General features: G+C 48.6%; 1 protein-coding gene across 1 annotated transcript; it reads right to left on the minus strand.

Moving 5' to 3' along the window:
- Window positions 1-323: 323 nt before the first annotated feature.
- On the minus strand, window positions 324-15032 carry atp1a3b (ATPase Na+/K+ transporting subunit alpha 3b). The gene is made up of 23 exons (XM_057045859.1): window positions 14788-15032; window positions 14548-14637; window positions 8057-8170; window positions 7588-7647; window positions 7218-7421; window positions 6965-7078; window positions 6680-6814; window positions 6439-6556; window positions 5782-6050; window positions 5393-5591; window positions 5066-5310; window positions 4795-4987; window positions 4347-4522; window positions 4127-4263; window positions 3890-4040; window positions 3437-3605; window positions 3180-3334; window positions 2927-3050; window positions 2666-2811; window positions 2444-2574; window positions 2159-2260; window positions 1975-2066; window positions 324-1730 (listed from the first exon to the last, which is right to left on the minus strand). Exons 2-23 carry the CDS (start codon window positions 14551-14553, stop codon window positions 1702-1704), a joined length of 3069 nt encoding a protein of 1022 aa, XP_056901839.1. The 5' UTR covers window positions 14554-14637; window positions 14788-15032; the 3' UTR covers window positions 324-1701.
- Window positions 15033-16844: the final 1812 nt, after the last annotated feature.

Here is a 16844-nt window from a genome sequence, read left to right on the forward strand (position 1 = left end):
GGGTACAAGTGCTGACCTATTGAGAACAAATTTCAGGACTTTGTAACAAATCGTTTGCTGTTTTGAGACGGATGTCAGAGGGTCCAGGCGGCGCCTCCCCCCATGTCTGGGTGATATAACCTGCTTTACACATTAGCAGAGGGGCGCTGATGAATAATGTAGCTCGTAATAAAATCAGATTGAATTTTAAATTCTTTAAATTGATGTGTATCCCTCAAAATAATGCATATTTATTAAGGTAAAATTGCTGCTCTTCATACACAGGAAACACAGTTGATGGGTGCACACGGTGAAAGAGCACAAACAGAAAGACACACAGACGGTTTTAGGTTGTATTAAATGTTCTAGATGTTTTATTGGTGTTGGTTTCATTTATTTGACACACATTTCTACTTATTGTATTTTTTTTTTCTTGATTTCAACTCTGGCAGCCCTCCTAGAGACCCAGGCGAGACTGCGGGCCTTTCACTATTCTCCAGCACGTACACACACACGTCCTGGCCAGACCGGGTTGCACCTCGATCTGGACCCAATCCGGTAACAGACCTGAGGCGCGTGACCTCACATCGCCACGCCATGGCACACTGCATCGCATCATACCGGCACACCCGTAATGACCTGAAAGCCTTAGTTGGTGTCTTGTGTCTTCTTGTAAAAACACAACAAAAACGCTGCTCTGCTGTTACGCATCCGCCTGAAAAACCAGCAAAAATAACTGAAACCAGAGGAAAAAACAAACAGAGAGACACACGCATCTCTTGCTTTTTCCAGTTTCACCAATATTGTCTCTCTTAAGATTTTCAACATGTATTTTTATTGTTTTATTTAGATTCAATGTAGAATTATATAGATTTCCTAGAGCACACAGAAAGTTGTATTTACCAACTTGGGGGTGGGGTGTACTTTAATAGTTATTAACAAGGACAATGGTTCACACAGTGCACACGAACAGAGACAAACGGGGAAGAAGGGGGGACGAGAAGGGAGGAGAGAGATGAGAGAGACGGCGAGGGAGAGAAGGGGACGGGACAACATGATGTGTGCTTTGTTACGCCTAAATGAGGAAACGTAGCTCTCACATAACACCCCCCCTCTCATGTCAGAAAAAAAACGACGGACACCCCCCGCTACCCCGTACCCCGCATTTTAAAAAACAACAACACTGGCTGTCAACAACAGAAGTGACGGGAGACGATGGGGGTCCTCCGCAGACAGGAGGCGGAGTCAGAAATGGGCGTCGGCTGTGGGATCTTTATATCTGTGTGTACGGGGGGGAGGAGGAGCGAAGGGGGAAACAAAGATATATAGAAAGAGGAAGAGAGGACAGGAGTAACAGAGAAAGGAGTGGATGGCCCTTTTTTGCAGAGCATATAGACACTCCCTTTGTATCCTTAGCTCATTCAAATCTACATACACAATATGCAGCTGCCGTTTGGTAGATATATTGGTTTATGTACACAGCAGTGAGAGAACACATGCAAATAGTATCATAGGAGATGGGAGAAAGGAGGGCGGGTCAGTATAGAAAGTCGTAAAGGTGCTTCTGCTGTTTTTAATCTTTGGGGCAGTCGTGATGAAAATTGCTTCAAAGCCGTTTTTGTCTTTAATGGGACGGGGCTTCTGGAGGTGTGTCTTGCCAGGGATGAAGTGACAGGGGGAAGAAATAAGTGGAGGGGGGGTTGAGCGACGACGCTCCATCGATCAATAGTATGTCTCCTTTTCCACCCAACCTGAAGTGCAAACAAGAAAGGACAAAAGTTCTCAGTTGAGTAACAGTTCAATTTTTGACTGATACAGTCGTATTTGGGTCAGTTACACCTCCTGTATAGCAGCATAGCGTAGAACCTTTAGCTTCCAGCTATTTAAACACAATATTATCTGTCAGAATTTCATCACACTCCTCTGGTGCTGCAGAAACGGCCACAAAGTCTGAAAAATGTAGCTGTTTTTTGTTTAAAAAAAATAAAAATTCACCTCCAGGATTCCGGCGGAGGATAAGTTTTCGGACCTCATCATAAACAAAGATGAGAAAGCTATAGGGGAAAGCACAGAACCACCAGCTAGGCCTGTGGGCGAGACGAGAAGACAGAAGTGATTAAAAATAATTCAGCGCATGTTTACAGGTCCGTGCTGTGGCGTGAGGAGTAACGGCACTTACTTTAGAGGATACATCCTGAGTGCCACATCCATGCCTGGGCAGTAGGACAGCAGGGCAGCCAGAGCTGTCTCTTCAAACAGGCCAAAGATCAAGATCTTGTTCCTGAGTTAAGAAACACAAACTATCACTCAGGAGGGGAAATAATGACACAGAAATTAAGACTAACTGATCATATTATGCTGATGTTTCTTGGACATAATAATGTATCAAGCAAGAAGATGCTGAGACGCTACCAAGGACACATTCTAACATAATTTACTGTTAAAAATGAGCGATTAGACTCACTTCATGCCCTGCTGGAAAACAGAGTTACGTCTAGTTTTGCAGATGATGACGTCAGCCCACTGCACCACCACGATGCTGACGAAGAAGGCTGTGTGGCAGGTGAACTCCACGATCTTTCTCTGCTCGTATGTCTGAGAGCATCAGAGGAGACAGGTACAGAGATGACGCAACACAACTCAAACCACCTACCCTTGCTTGTGCACTTAAACGCCACAGACATACCCATTGCTGCCCGTAGCTGTCTTCCAAATCATTGACTGCGCGATCATCCCAATTCAGTCTGATGCCAACCAGGTGACCGGGCAGGAAGCCATTTTCAGCCATAATGACAAAGTATGCAAAGAAGCCTCCCAATGCTTGGATCATTCCTAAAACACACACAATGTTACTTTACCTTCTTTGCCATTTATTGAAGATTGTACTGATTTTAACGTGCTTTTTAATGCAACTAAGCCCAAACATTCATCTAGTTCAGCAGCCTACCAATTTGTCCATAGGCGATACTGATGAGCCTCTCGTTCACCAGCTTGTCCCTGAATGGGTTCCTAGGCTGACGCTTCATGATGTCGCTCTCGGCCGCTTCATAAGCTAGAGAGATAGCTGGCACCTATCAGAGGAGCAGGAAATATCAACAGTTAGAGCACCGTGATGTCAACACTTGGCTACAAATGTTGCACCAAACTGCTGTGTTGAAGGTGAAAACTGTGTTTGACAGTTGTATTTGATCAGCTCTCACCATGTCAGTTCCCAAGTCAATACACAAGATGGTGATAGTTCCCAGAGGCAGGGGGATATTAACGATGATGAAAAACAGGAATGGAGTGATCTCTGGGATGTTGCTTGTCAAAGTGTAGGCAATGGACTTTTTCAGATTATCAAAGATCAAACGGCCTGGAGGATCACAAAAAGACTTGCGTCACATCATGTGCCTGGTTCATGTGAACATTACTACGGATGATGTTACAAGATGTTCTTTGTAGTTAATCCTCCCACCTTCTTCTACTCCTGTGACAATAGAGGCAAAGTTGTCATCTAACAAGATCATGTCTGCAGCCTGTTTGGAGACATCTGAGCCTGATATTCCCATGGCAACACCAATGTCAGCCTTCTTAAGTGCAGGGGAGTCATTCACACCATCACCAGTCACAGCTACAATAGCACCCTGGGAGTGGAAGAGGGAAGATGTGTTAAACCTAGGTTGATTTCAACAAGACATTTGTAAGATATGTAGATGCTTTGTTTGTATCTATACTTATATATTTTATACAGAACTGTCATATCTAAATGAGAATCAAAGATGTAATTTAGTCTGGCATCGCGGAACAATGGATCAGGGAGAACCGATTGATGAGTCCGAACTCAGAGAAATAGCTCCCCCTGCTGTTGGAGTAAGTGTACTGCCACCGCTCAGAGAGGTAAAAGAAAGCCACTTTAAAGTGCACCAACCAGCCTCTGGCAGCCCTCCACAATGATGAGCTTCTGCTGTGGGGAGGTCCTGGCAAAGACGATCTCCGTGTGATTCCGCAGGATATCGTCTATCTGGTCCTGACTCAGATCTTTCAGGTCTGTGCCGTGGATCACACATGCTTTGGCGTCCCTTCACACACACAGAGAGAACAGCTCTGAGCTCGGTGATCATCGACCATTATTCTTACGTGCTATTCTCACATAAACATTGTTTACCTGGGGTTCACCTGGCTAACGGGGATGTTGAGACGAGCTGCAATGTCTTCCACCGTTTCATTGCCCTCTGAGATGATGCCCACTCCTTTTGCAATAGCTTTGGCTGTGATTGGATGATCTCCGGTAACCATAATGACCTGGTAATTGCATAGACACGTCAAAATAATCACTCTCAGGATCCCAGAGGTACTGATATCCTGTGTTTCTAAAGAAATCTCACCTTGATACCAGCAGATCGGCATTTGCCAACAGCATCGGGCACAGCAGCGCGGGGAGGGTCGATCATGGAGATAAGTCCAACAAAGCAAAGGTTGTCTGTCTGGAAGTTGACATCATCCGTGTCAAAGGCGAAGCCCTTAGGGTACTGGTCCTCTGGGAGCAGGCCGTGGCAGAAACCTGCAGGGAAACGATTCATTGACTGAGTAACTGCTTTGTTTTTGTACCAAGCTGTGAAACACATGAGTTGGAGCTACGCTTGGAAACCATGCTTCCAAATGCTTCCCCATGTTGCAAACAGGGCCAGTAAATTACAGTATTTTTATAGCTCGTAGTTCCACGTTTGACGTTATTTTCTTCTTTAAAAATGTGGCAGTTGGGAGGAAAAATACCATTTATACCAATTTGTGTCCGTTTATAAATCTGGACCTTTATCAGTCCCTTCTCCTTACCAAGGACTCTCTCTCCCAGTCCTCCCAGCTCCATGTAGGCATTCTGAAAAGCTTCTTTCAGCTCCTCGTCCATGGGTTGCTCCTTGCCCTGGATCATAATGGTGGAGCAGCGGTCCAGGATCCTCTCAGGGGCCCCCTTCATCACTAACAGGTAACGGTTATCATTGGGATCTTCTGTTTCATGCACGGAGAGCTGGAGGACAGAATGATCAGGATTTATATCATAAAGGGGATTTGCTGAGCACACAGGTAGAATTCACTCTTTACATACCTGGTATTTGTTGGTGGAGTTAAAAGGGATCTCAGCCACCTTTTTGTTCTTGTCCCTCATCGCCCTGACGACGCCAAAAGACAACTCAATACATTTCAGCAGAGCTGACTCCGAGGCATCGCCGGCCACGTCACGCTTCAGAATAGGCAGCGAGTCCTGTCCCGCTTTGAACTGGGCACGATTGCACAGGCCAGCGATCCGAGCCAGAGACAGCCAGGTTACTGAGCTCTTGTCGAAGGCGGCACCTGCACGAGCACCACAAGAACGAGTATTAAAGCCAATTCCCTGCATGTTTCATCAGCCACGTCTCACTGGGGGCTCACTGACCGGACTGATCCTCAGTGGTGTCGGCCTCATGGATCTGGTTGTCAAACCACATGTGGGCCACCGTCATTCTGTTCTGGGTCAAGGTGCCGGTCTTGTCGGAGCAGATGGTGGAGGTGGAGCCCAGGGTTTCCACGGCTTCCAGGTTCTTCACCAGGCAGTTCTTCTTAGCCATACGTTTGGCAGTCAGGGTCAGACACACCTACAGAAAATTACATTCGTTCAGTTTCACATGTGCGATGAAGAAGCTGGATGATAAAGAAAAGAAAAAAAAAGATTTCCAACACACATTATGGGGTAAATTAGTAGTGGGAGATCTAACTTTTAAATAGAAAACTGTACATTGTGCTTCAGTTGAATATAATAATGCAGGCGTGAGGAAGAGATCTCACAGTGACTGTGGCCAGTAGTCCTTCAGGCACGTTGGCCACGATGATGCCAATGAGAAAGATGACAGCCTCCAGCCAACTGTAGCCCAGGATGAGAGCCAGGACGAAAAATGTGACTCCGAGGAAAACAGCCACTCCTGTGATGATATGGATGAAGTGCTCGATCTCTTTGGCGATGGGAGTTTTGCCGGTCTCCAGGCCAGAGGTCAGGGTCGCGATGCGGCCCATTACGGTGCGGTCGCCAGTGCAGATAACTATCCCCCGGGCTGTGCCTGGTGTGAGAAGAGAAGAGTGCACGTCATTTATGCATTTATCCCCTAATGTTGGGTTTCCACAAACATCTTCCGAGGCACAGAGGGCGTGCAGAACCCCCCCGAGCAGCTCATTTGCCCACATATTGTGACTTACACCCGAAACTAATACTGTGATACTCGTAGGAACAGGAGTGGCTTTGTCTGCCACCCCACAGCGCTCCTCTTATTCAAGAAAGGATTCCTGATTAAAGACAATGATTCCAACTAAAGAATCAGGACACTTGGACAAGTTCTGGACTTTCCTGCATCCAGGTCTGGAATCATCTGTTCCTTATAATCCGTAACTTTTTGAGTTATTTAGCGAACAAACAGATCAATGCAGGAACACGAGTGTGGTGCTTGATACCTTCTACGCAGTTGGTGGAGAAGAAGGCGATGTTCCTGGTCTCTAGAGGGTTGTCATGGGTACAGTCAGGTGACCTGCTCTGGGGTTCTGACTCGCCTGTCAGTGAGGAGTTGTCCACCTAATAGGCAACACAGAGAGATAAATAAGCCTGAAGGTTCTTTATGAAGCTTCTCAAACATCCAGACAAGAGTTAAGCAGGATGTTCAACTGCTTCAGACGTCACAGATTCCTGTTTGTGCACCTTGCAGCCGTGAGCAGAAACCACCCTGATGTCAGCAGGAATCCGGTCTCCACCCTTTACTTCAATCAGATCTCCGGCCACCACTTCTTCAGCGTTAATCTGCACCTTCTCACCCTCACGGATCACCAACGCTTGCTGCACAGAGCGATGGTGGGAGGAGGTCAGGGACATACAAGAGCCTTCATACTAGAAAGTATTTAGCTATTCTTCAGGACATAGTTGATTACATAAATTCTGGAAACTGGACACAAATCAAGCCAAGATGGTTTTGAGGAACGAGCTTACCTGCGGCACCATGTTCTTGAAAGACTCCATAATTTTGGAACTCTTGGCCTCTTGAAAGTACGAGAAGCATCCAGTAATGATGACGACGGCTGTGAGGACAATACCCAGGTACAACTGTAAAAAGACAGGGACAAAGTCAAGCAGAGGTTACTGGGTGAGTCTGTGTGTGTGTGTGTGTGTGTGTGTGTGTGTGTGCGTGTGTGTGTGTGTGTGTGTGTGTGTGTGTGTGTGTGTGCGTGTGTGTGTGTCTCACATTGTCTCCTGCCGGATCGTCCTCGGTGGCTGCCTGGATGGCGTAAGCCAGGAAGCAAAGGATGGCACCGATCCACAGCAGGATAGAGAAGCCACCAAAGAGCTGGCGGCAGAATTTGACCCACTCAGGGGTGGTTGGGGGAGGGGTGAGGGCATTGGGACCATCCCTAAGCAGGAACTCGGCTGCCCTGGCATTGGTCAGGCCCTGAAGGTGAAAGAGATTCTGGAGTGAGTCAACTGTTGTGTTGTGTGGCTTGTCCGGCTAAGAGACGCCAATGGGAATGCTCTGACGACATCTAGTGGACACCTGGAAGAAGAGTGACGTCACAGCAGTTCTTTGGGTGTCCGAGACACCGGAATCATCGACTTACTTGGACAATGTCGGTCTGAAATTTCCTGCAGACTTCCTCTACAGACATCTTGTGTTCCGTCTGAAAGAAAGAAAGGTCCCGTGTTAATCAGCGGTGTTTTTGCTGCTTGGGAAATTGCTAAATTGCCATTTTGTGCATGCAATAAAAATGTGTCAAAACTAGTATAAATCAAATTATTATGCATGCGGGTCACCTGAGGGATAAGAATATCAGCTGTCTGTTTCTTGTTCTGGGATGTGGACTCAAAGTGTCGACCTCCTGATCCCAAGTCACCCCACTCACCTTTTTTTTTTTTTTAACATTTCCAATTCAGAGTTGTTTGTAATTATCAGTATAAAATGTGTTCATTGAAATGAACATATAATTCTAAATTGGAAAGACTGTCAAATGAGTCATTATTTAATGAACTGGACTTGGCGGCTACAACCACAACATTCAGACGTGTTGAGAAAGGAAAAGCTTCACTCACAATGGGCACTTCCTTCTTCAGGTCATCCATGTCCTTGGTCGCCCCCTTCTTCTTGGGGGATCGGTCCTCTTTGTCCTGTGTGGTGGCAACGCGGTAACTGTCTGAACGTCCATACTACAGACACACACACATGTTTTATACATGCCTTCGGACTAGCCTGAGGAGCCAGTAGCCTTACAGCTTCCTGTCTCATCTTTAGCAGCTTCTTTATCTCATATAATTGATGTTGTAACCTGATGAAGTGGCCTTCTGAATTACCCTGGAGTTCTCCAAAAGTCTCAATAGCAAATCAAGAATTAATAATATATATCAATATAAATAAATTAAATAAATCTGTATTAAAATAAGATACAAAAGGACAGATGCAAAACCTATAAGAAAGACTAATTAAATGACTAAATACATATTCCCTGTAAGCTTTTGTGGGCAGAAGCATTTGTTAAGGTGATCAAGTGCCTGATGGCAGAACCATGACATGACAGATATGAGGCCTTACGGTCCTGACTAACGATTCCCCTTCATGAGTACATTATAAAAAAGTGTCTGCATGTATAGATAACACAAGCAATGTTCTTTTCTGCCAGCTTAACTGCATGCGGTGCTTTTTCTGCTACCCTCCCTGCTATAATTAAAGAGGAGTAGACTATTAATAACCCAGATTTTCTCCAGCACTGCATGTTTCAGTCCTTTAGGTCGATACTTTAACAAAAAGATTCTTTTCCTGAGAGGTGACTGCAGGACTGCTGGCCAATATCAATAATCAAAGGTCAAAGGCATGGAGAAGTAAGAGTCTCTGCCTGCGGTGGGCCTTAAGATGGCAGCTCAAGCACTTGCCCATCCAGGAAACTGTCCTAGGTGACTGATATAACCACGCAGGTAAACTCAGGTGATATTAGCGACGTCAGTGTCCTCCATCAGGGTGAAGACGTTTGACTGAGGACTGACTTCTTCTCGGTGTTGATGGCAGCAAATAGCAGCCTCTAGTGGTGTATAGTGGTATTGGCCCTTTTAATTTAGGAACTGTTCTTTGCTTTGTTTTCACTTCACAGAAATATCAATAACAAGGAGAAGTACAGAAGAGAAGGGGAAGAAGAGGTATGAAAAGAAGAAATAGGAATGGGAGGTCCCCAGTCCTCATATCCGGACTAAACCAACTCATATCTCACACATGTATAGAGTATATAACGCTCATCTCCTGCAGTGCGACAAAATCAAGGGTCAAGAACAACTTAACACTGAACTGCTGCTGCATAAAAGTCAGAAACTGTTGGAATATTTTTCCTGTTTCCGTTCTAGTGCAAAAGGTGGGTGAAAACAATAAAAATAGATCTGTTCAGGCATGTCAGGCATGGTGAAGCCTGTCAGTGGGAGGGATGGTTCTGCAACTCACTTATCTGCCCTTTTATTACAGAATTCTGTGTGTGCTGCAGCAAGACGAGGCAGGCCCTGAGAGAGGCGGTACGAAGGATGGATTTAATGGAAAAGTACTGCTGCCGCCTTATCTGAAACACAGTGTGTGTGTGTGTGTGTTGTAAAGACTGTGTGTTACCTGTAAAGATGTGCCTGTCACTCACTCGGGATTAACCATCCCACCTAAATAACAACACACGCCTTCAAATCTGCCATCACCATCTCAAAGCCGCTGTAGACTGTCTGATGTTATTCTGACGAGCTGCCGAGGGCGACGAGAACATCTAAAGATTCGTGTTTGCTTTCATAAAAAGGCGGACACATGAAAGAGAAATAAAGGGAGTGGGTGGCAAGCCTAGTGAAATCTGAGGCCTCGGTGAGTGAGTGAGCGAGTGAGTGAGTGAGTGAGTGAGTGAGTGAGTGAGTGAGCGAGCGAGCGAGCGTCACCCCCTCACGCATCTAATTACATATTGACCGGCACTCTATAGGCTTTGTGTCAGTGTGTGACCCACTCTGACCCCACTCTAATAGATTACACAACCTTACTTAGGGGGATGTATCCTAGCGTGCTAATGCAGTAGATTATATCCCCACTCAGTGTTTGCTTCGTGTTTAATGTAGTGGGCTTGTTTTGGTGCCATCTGAACAAATGTGGCGTCCTTCTACCTGCTTTCTTTACATACACGCATTTCCTGGAAATATATGTGGGTCCGTGTGGGCGTCTCAGCTCTGTAATCTAATGAGTCCCCTGTGTCCTGAGGACAGAAACGGAGACTCTTGGGTGGAATTACATACACTGGCACTCCCTCACCCTCACCCACAAACACAAGGCAAACCAACCGAGACAAACAGGAAATGGAAGCCTGGATGTCTCTATGGATGCTCTAAGCATTAGCTTTGTTCTTCGTTTGATCCCGTCATTCCTGCTACCTGATCAAAACCCTGCTGTTCAACGAAACAAACAGCGCTGCTGTGCACACAGGTGTGCCGGAGCACCATGGCGACCAGCGCAGCGGCTGGCATAGTGATGAAGCTTAGCAATGCGTCACAGATCGTTGCTGCAGCTCAGGACATGTCATTTGAAGTCGGTGCTGCATAACACGGATCTACTGATCCAGTGAGTTCTTTTCCATGCGTGTGCTGTTGGTGGCTCCTGTGTTTGTGCCTGTAAGAGCAGAGGTGAGTCACAATGTTGGCAACAGTCCTCACGAGCAGCATAGACGCGCACTGCGGCAGAAACAGGGGGAGTTCAATTTAGTGGTTGTGAAATAACGTTATGAGAGCGGAAGACCAGACATAATTCAGAGAGTCCTGAAGCCGCCAGACAGGAAGCAGGCTGATTACTTAAGAGGACAGTGGTCCTAGGCCAGGACAGTTTAATGTGCTGGAAAACAACACTGACGTAACATTTTAGGACATCTATCATGTTTGGTAGAGTTGAATAAAATGATACAACGCTCATATGAACGTGGCTAGTTTGAGTGTTTCTGAGTGTGTGTGTGTGTGTGTGTGTGTGTGTGTGTGTGTGTGTGTGTGTGTGTGTGTGTGTGTGTGTGTGGTTGCTGGACCATCTGCTGCTTCTTGTAGTAGTACCACAAGGCCCTGGAGCCCAGCAGGGGGCTCAGATTGAGCACTAGAGGAGACAGTTATGGGGCTAAGCGAGTCCTGCTACACCGCGTCTTCCTCCCCTTCTCTCTATTCTAGTTGTTCTTTAAAACACAATCAAAGTCATACGTGTTATTTTTAATTTTTGCAACAACCTGAGAATAATCATTTGTTAAAATGATTCTGGCAGTTCAAAGAAACTGAAAAGAGCAGGAGGTTATTTTTAACACCTGATTGACAGTCAAACGTCTTGTACATAACTAGCTTTAGCGCTGTGGCCAGACGTTTCTATCGTTTCTGCCCAAGTGTGCAACAGTGATGGAAGGTGCCCCGGGTCAGATTAACCATCCTGTAAATCCCGGTTTGTTCGCACTTACAGTGGCGTCTTGCTGTGAGCACATTAGGACGCCCCGGCAGACGTTCGCCGTGTAAATGTGCACGTCCAGATGTTCAACTACCTCAAGATTTTCTTTCCTGTAGCTGTGACAGAGATCGAATCCAGCAGCGGTGTAAATGTGGGAATCGATTTCAGTGTGTCTGGCTTCTGCCTCGCGCAGGATTAAACCCTCTATTGACGTAAATGTGACGCGCAAAATTTAAAAATACACAAGCACGCGCTCACGCACGCATCTCCTGGGCAACGGTCTTCATAAGTCACGCTGTTTTCAGGCAACCTAAATCTCCTGGATGGCGTTCATCAGGAGTCGTGGAACCTGCTTTAGAACGAGAGCACCGACCTTTGCGTTTCATTAGCAGCAGCGCTACACAGCTAACCCTGACCCTGCTCCCTGACCAGGGTCACTGACCAGGGTCACTGACCAGGCTCACTGACCAGGGTCACTGACCAGGGTCCCTGACCAGGGTCACTAACCAGGGTCACTGACCAGGGTCAGGGTTAGCCCTGAGTGGGTCTCAGGCTGCAGATGGCCGCGTTGCTACGCAGACCACGCAGGTGTTTTATTGTTGGTTCCTGAAATGCGCGGTCGCATCAGTTCTTGTTAGCATGAGGAAGCAGGTGTAGCAGGGAAGCAGCAGGCTGGAACTCTGCAGGGACCAAATACATGCAAATTCTGGAATAACCTGTCCCTTCTTCTCTGGTACGGCCTCGGCTCTAGTCTAATCATCGTCAAATATGGAGAATTTAATTTTAATTGACACTTTGAGCTTAGCGGGAGCTTTTGTTTAAGCCCCACTGTTTTCATCTCCTCCATTTCTAACAAAGCGACGCCTGAAAGACTTTGAGTGATATTCCATCCTGGGGCATCAGCTCCCACAGCACACCTGCCCACGAGCAGCTCATCCTTCATTTAATGTCAACTGGAAATCATCCACAACACCACATGTCTCCTCTGCCCAGCCCATCTGTCTCCTGTCCCCTGACAACCAATCCCACGAGCCAGCGAGAGGAAACAGGAGCCGTGGTCATGTGAGCCCCAGGTCATTATCCTGTAACAGGATATGCAGCTGAGCATCCCTCCCCCTCCATCCATCACCATAAATCCCCCTCTCTTTCTCCCCGTACACCTGTACACCTCCTACCATGATCCGCCCTTTCTCTCTCGCTTCCTTTTGTTGCCCCTCTTCATCTTCCAGCGATGGGACCCCCACACATCTGCACCATGTCTAATGGAGCCCCCACATGCTGCTGCACATATATTCAGATCTCATATTACGTCCATTTCTTCAACACAATCCACTGTCACGTTTACGCTCCATTAGGGAAATATTTCCCAAAAACATGGATGGATGGATTCATAGAGACCGACTCTGTCATGATGCATGCCTGGTTCTCCCACCAGCCTATCACAGCTCTTTACAGGGAATTTCCACGCTCGAGGCTCCGCCCCCGTTTTGACGCAGAAGGCACGTTGCGAGCAATGCCCCCCCCCCCCCCCCCCCCGCGGCCTTGGGAAAGGACGGCAGGCGGAACATCGCACGGTGGGCCAGGGCCAAATGCTCCGTAAAAGCGCCAAAAGAGAAAATCACGATGCTTGATGTTGACCACTTATCTACCGCAGCACTAGTCCATCCCTCCTTCCTTCCTTCCCTCCTTCCTTCCTTCCCTCCTTCCATCCTTTTTTATTCTTCAGGGTGACCTTTGATGAAAGGCAAGGAAACACCCTTCAGCGATGCTGGGTGCTCACATTCTCTTGTGTCATGACAAAGTCGGCATCTGCAGTGCTGAGCTGACACGCAACCCGCCCGCGCAGACCCCCGCAGACCCCCGCACGGCGGCGGCAGCAGCGGCTGCGTGAGCGCTCTGGCGCCGACATCCCATTTGACGCAGTGCCCACGGATGTTTTTAACATAACGGTTTTAACTCAGGACTGTTCTTTCCGCGGAAGTCACGCATCTTCCGCTCGGATGTGCCGCCTGCCCCCCCCCCGCCTGCGGGGCGTCACGCCACCGGCAGACGGGCCGAAGCCGCAGATTAAAAATTACAACTCCCTGCGCAGGATGGCGTTGGAACAGACATTGCGCAATAGCTCAGACCAGCGGGCGCATCTGCACCGCCTCATTTTCCGACGGCGCACTGCCCCCCCCCCCCCCCCCCCCCCCCCCCTCTCTGCTTATTTAAAGCTAATTCATTTTAACAGATGGCCGGAGACAGATCAGTAGCCCTCCGAAGCAGAAATGACGAATGGAACTAAGCGCATCGTCGTGTCCTGGATGACCGGACAAAGCGTTTCTCGCTCTTTACGCACCAGCGCCGCGTGCGCGTCGCCCAGTGTCGTGTCACAAATGAAAGGGGGAATAAGCTGATGAGACGCTTAATCGCGGTAACCGCATTATGACGCACGGGTCATCGAGGCTGAGGAGGACGGGACTCCTCAGCCGGCCTGGTCCACCTCAAGGACTCAGAGGACCCAACATCTGTCCTTGTTCAGGGCCAGATGTGCGATGTCGTGTGGCCAGACGAGAGGGGGCAGTAGCAGGGCTTTACGGCAAAGGACATAGGGGGCATGATGGCAACGGGGGCATGACGGAGGTCAGTGTCAGTCCAGAACACAGCCCCCCTCAACAGAAAAGACAAAGCAAAGGAAGCCTTTTATACATCATGTGGAACCTGAATATGTTTCTGCCCCCTCCCGGACAGACACGCACCCATAGAATAAACCGATTAGCTCAACGGCGGCTGGCAAGGTTATAGCGGGAGCAGGCCTCTTCTGGCGAGAGGAAAACGCTCCGGATTCCATCGGATTTCTCTACAGACGGAGCTTTGGTCACATTCTGATTTCAGGAGTAAATTAGGACACAATAATAGAATCTTCATTTCAAATCAAGCGCCTTCTTTAGCCGCAGCAGCGCGCGCCACATCATTTTTGTCGCAGTACAGGAGAGCGGGCTAAAATGCGTCAATGTCACTCAGACAAACGGGATTTTCATGAAGGCGGTGGTGCCCCCCCCCTTCCCCCCCACCCCATCCCCCCCGGGCTGCGGCTACAGCGCAGTTTTTATAAAGTTGGAATCCTTACCCCCATGATGGCGCAGTCGCTCTCCTCTCAGGTGATGCGCGGCTTGAGAGGTGTCAGCACCTCACGTTGAATTCTGTCGAAATGCGTCGCCTTGAAAATACAAGAGGAAATGCTCAGCGTTTCTTTTTTAACGGAGTTGAGCAACCCGACCGGGAAATGGCACGAGAAAGACGTCGGGGATGGTGTGAATTGTTCAAACGCACGACTTTTTCTCGGGCTCATAGAAACAGTCGGTCAAACCTTCGCAAAGATTAGGCTACGGTCTTTGTCCTCGGCGGAGACGTCTTTCAAATGAAATGTTGGAGTCTCAAGCTGAGCATCACGCTGGGACGGGCTTCCTCCCTTTACTCTTTGCTAGTTGCGGTGAAAAGACCGGCCAACCTAACGAGCCGTACTACTGCGTCTACAGAAACTAGACCCTCCTCCGCCAATCTGCCGGCTGCCGCAGTACCTCGCGTCTGTAACCGCATCACTCCGCCAGCGGAAAAGGCGCAACCTGGAGCAGATAAGCGAGGCTGCCGGCCCCGCCCACCGGCGAACGGCCGACCAATCAGCGGTCCGACCGCCTCATCGCTGAACCGGTCGCCCACCAACTGCTTTAATCTCTGCCTCCGTGCGGACCAATAGGGGGCCGGCGGTGCCCCTCCTGCTTCACTGCAGAATTCCGAGGCTTGCAGCCAGCAGCACCTCGAATCTCTGACATTTTATAGAAATGGACGCTCAAGGTTAGACTCGCGCTGTGGCGCTCGTGTTTGTTCATCGTGTAGTGTGTCCATGTGACGTGAAATACACGCGAAATGTGACGGCACACACGAGTGTCTCGTCGGTCGTGCTGGTCCTGTCATGAGCATGTCGCGCACATCCATGTGTGAGTCCAGCCGTGGGGGGGTGGGGGGGGGGGGGGGGTCCAGAGGCATCAGGCTCTCATCAGCCAGAGATGAGTTGTGACTGTGCACGCTCAGCACTTTATGTGACAGGCGGGTCTTAAGGTCAAGAAAGCATCTAGGTTTGTGATCTCTGGAGAGCTGTTCTGTCCCCACTCAGCAAACGGAGCCAAACATCAGAGAGTCTCGGAAAAGGACATTAAAATAAGCAAATGACAACATTACCACCGTTTGGACGGCAGCACAACACCCACGTCTCTGTGGGCCTTCTTTAAACGTAAAGAACGCACACGCCAAGTCCCATAAGTCCAGGCAGCCATGTAAAAGTCACTGATTTGCAATGCAAAGCTAAGAGTCCCATCTGCAGCAGGTCGTGGCCCTGCCTCGTTTGCTCGCCTGCTGTCGGCGCCCTGGACGACCACGCAACACCCACGGACCCGGCGTGTCACAGGCGGTGAGGAGAGGGAGCCGCAGACGTCCTTATATATACGAGTTAAACATGAGATGTGGCAGAGCTAAAGGACGTTACATTTCTGCCTGTGGCCTTCTTCCTTCACCTGTGTCACTTCTTCATGTTTGATGTTCCTTCATGTTCATCACCTCCCAGGACAGGAAATAAGAGGGTGGGGACCAGGTCTCGGTCTCCACGGCAACAGCAGTCAGATGACCTTGTCTATTCTGCTGAGTCAGAAATGGTTGGGGGGGGGGGGGGGGGGGTTGTGCAGCAAGCACAGATTAACGGGGAGAAAGGTGCAACCGGAGAAAAGGCACATGGAGAAAATATCAACCTTAATTCAACCTCAGGTTGGATCTGATGCTGCCTCTGTTGTCCCACGCTAATTAGCATAAAGCTGATGGTTGTGTTTAGAATGCTGAGAGAGAGAGAGAAGAGAGAGAGAGAGGAGAGAGAGAGAGAGGAGAGAGAGAGAGAGAGAGAGGAGAGAGAGGAGAGAGAGAGAGAGAGAGGAGAGAGAGAGAGGAGAGAGAGAGAGGAAAGAGAGAGAGAGGAAAGAGAGGAGAGGAGAGAGAGAGAGAGGAAAGAGAGAGAGAGGAGAGAGAGAGAGAGAGAGATAGAGGAGAGAGAGAGGAAAGAGAGAGAGAGAGAGAGGAGAGAGAGAGAGGAAAGAGAGAGAGAGAGGAGAGAGAGATAGAGGAGGAGAGAGAGAGAGAGAGAGGAGAGAGAGATAGAGGAGAGAGAGAGAGGAAAGAGAGAGAGAGAGAGCGAGGGGACTCCCCCCCCCCCCCCAAACAATGCAAAGACAGACATTTGGAACAGCATGATGTGGAACTGTGGCAGCTGGGTCAGAGGTGATGCCAATATGTAATATCAGGAGCCACCCGTAACACAGGTATCCTGACTTGGACCAGACCCTCATCCCTCAGCTCAAGATCCAGGTGGTCCAGGAGAGGCCA

Source organism: Takifugu flavidus, chromosome 10, assembly GCF_003711565.1.
Source record: "Takifugu flavidus isolate HTHZ2018 chromosome 10, ASM371156v2, whole genome shotgun sequence".
NCBI classification, from domain to species: Eukaryota; Metazoa; Chordata; class Actinopteri; order Tetraodontiformes; family Tetraodontidae; genus Takifugu; species Takifugu flavidus.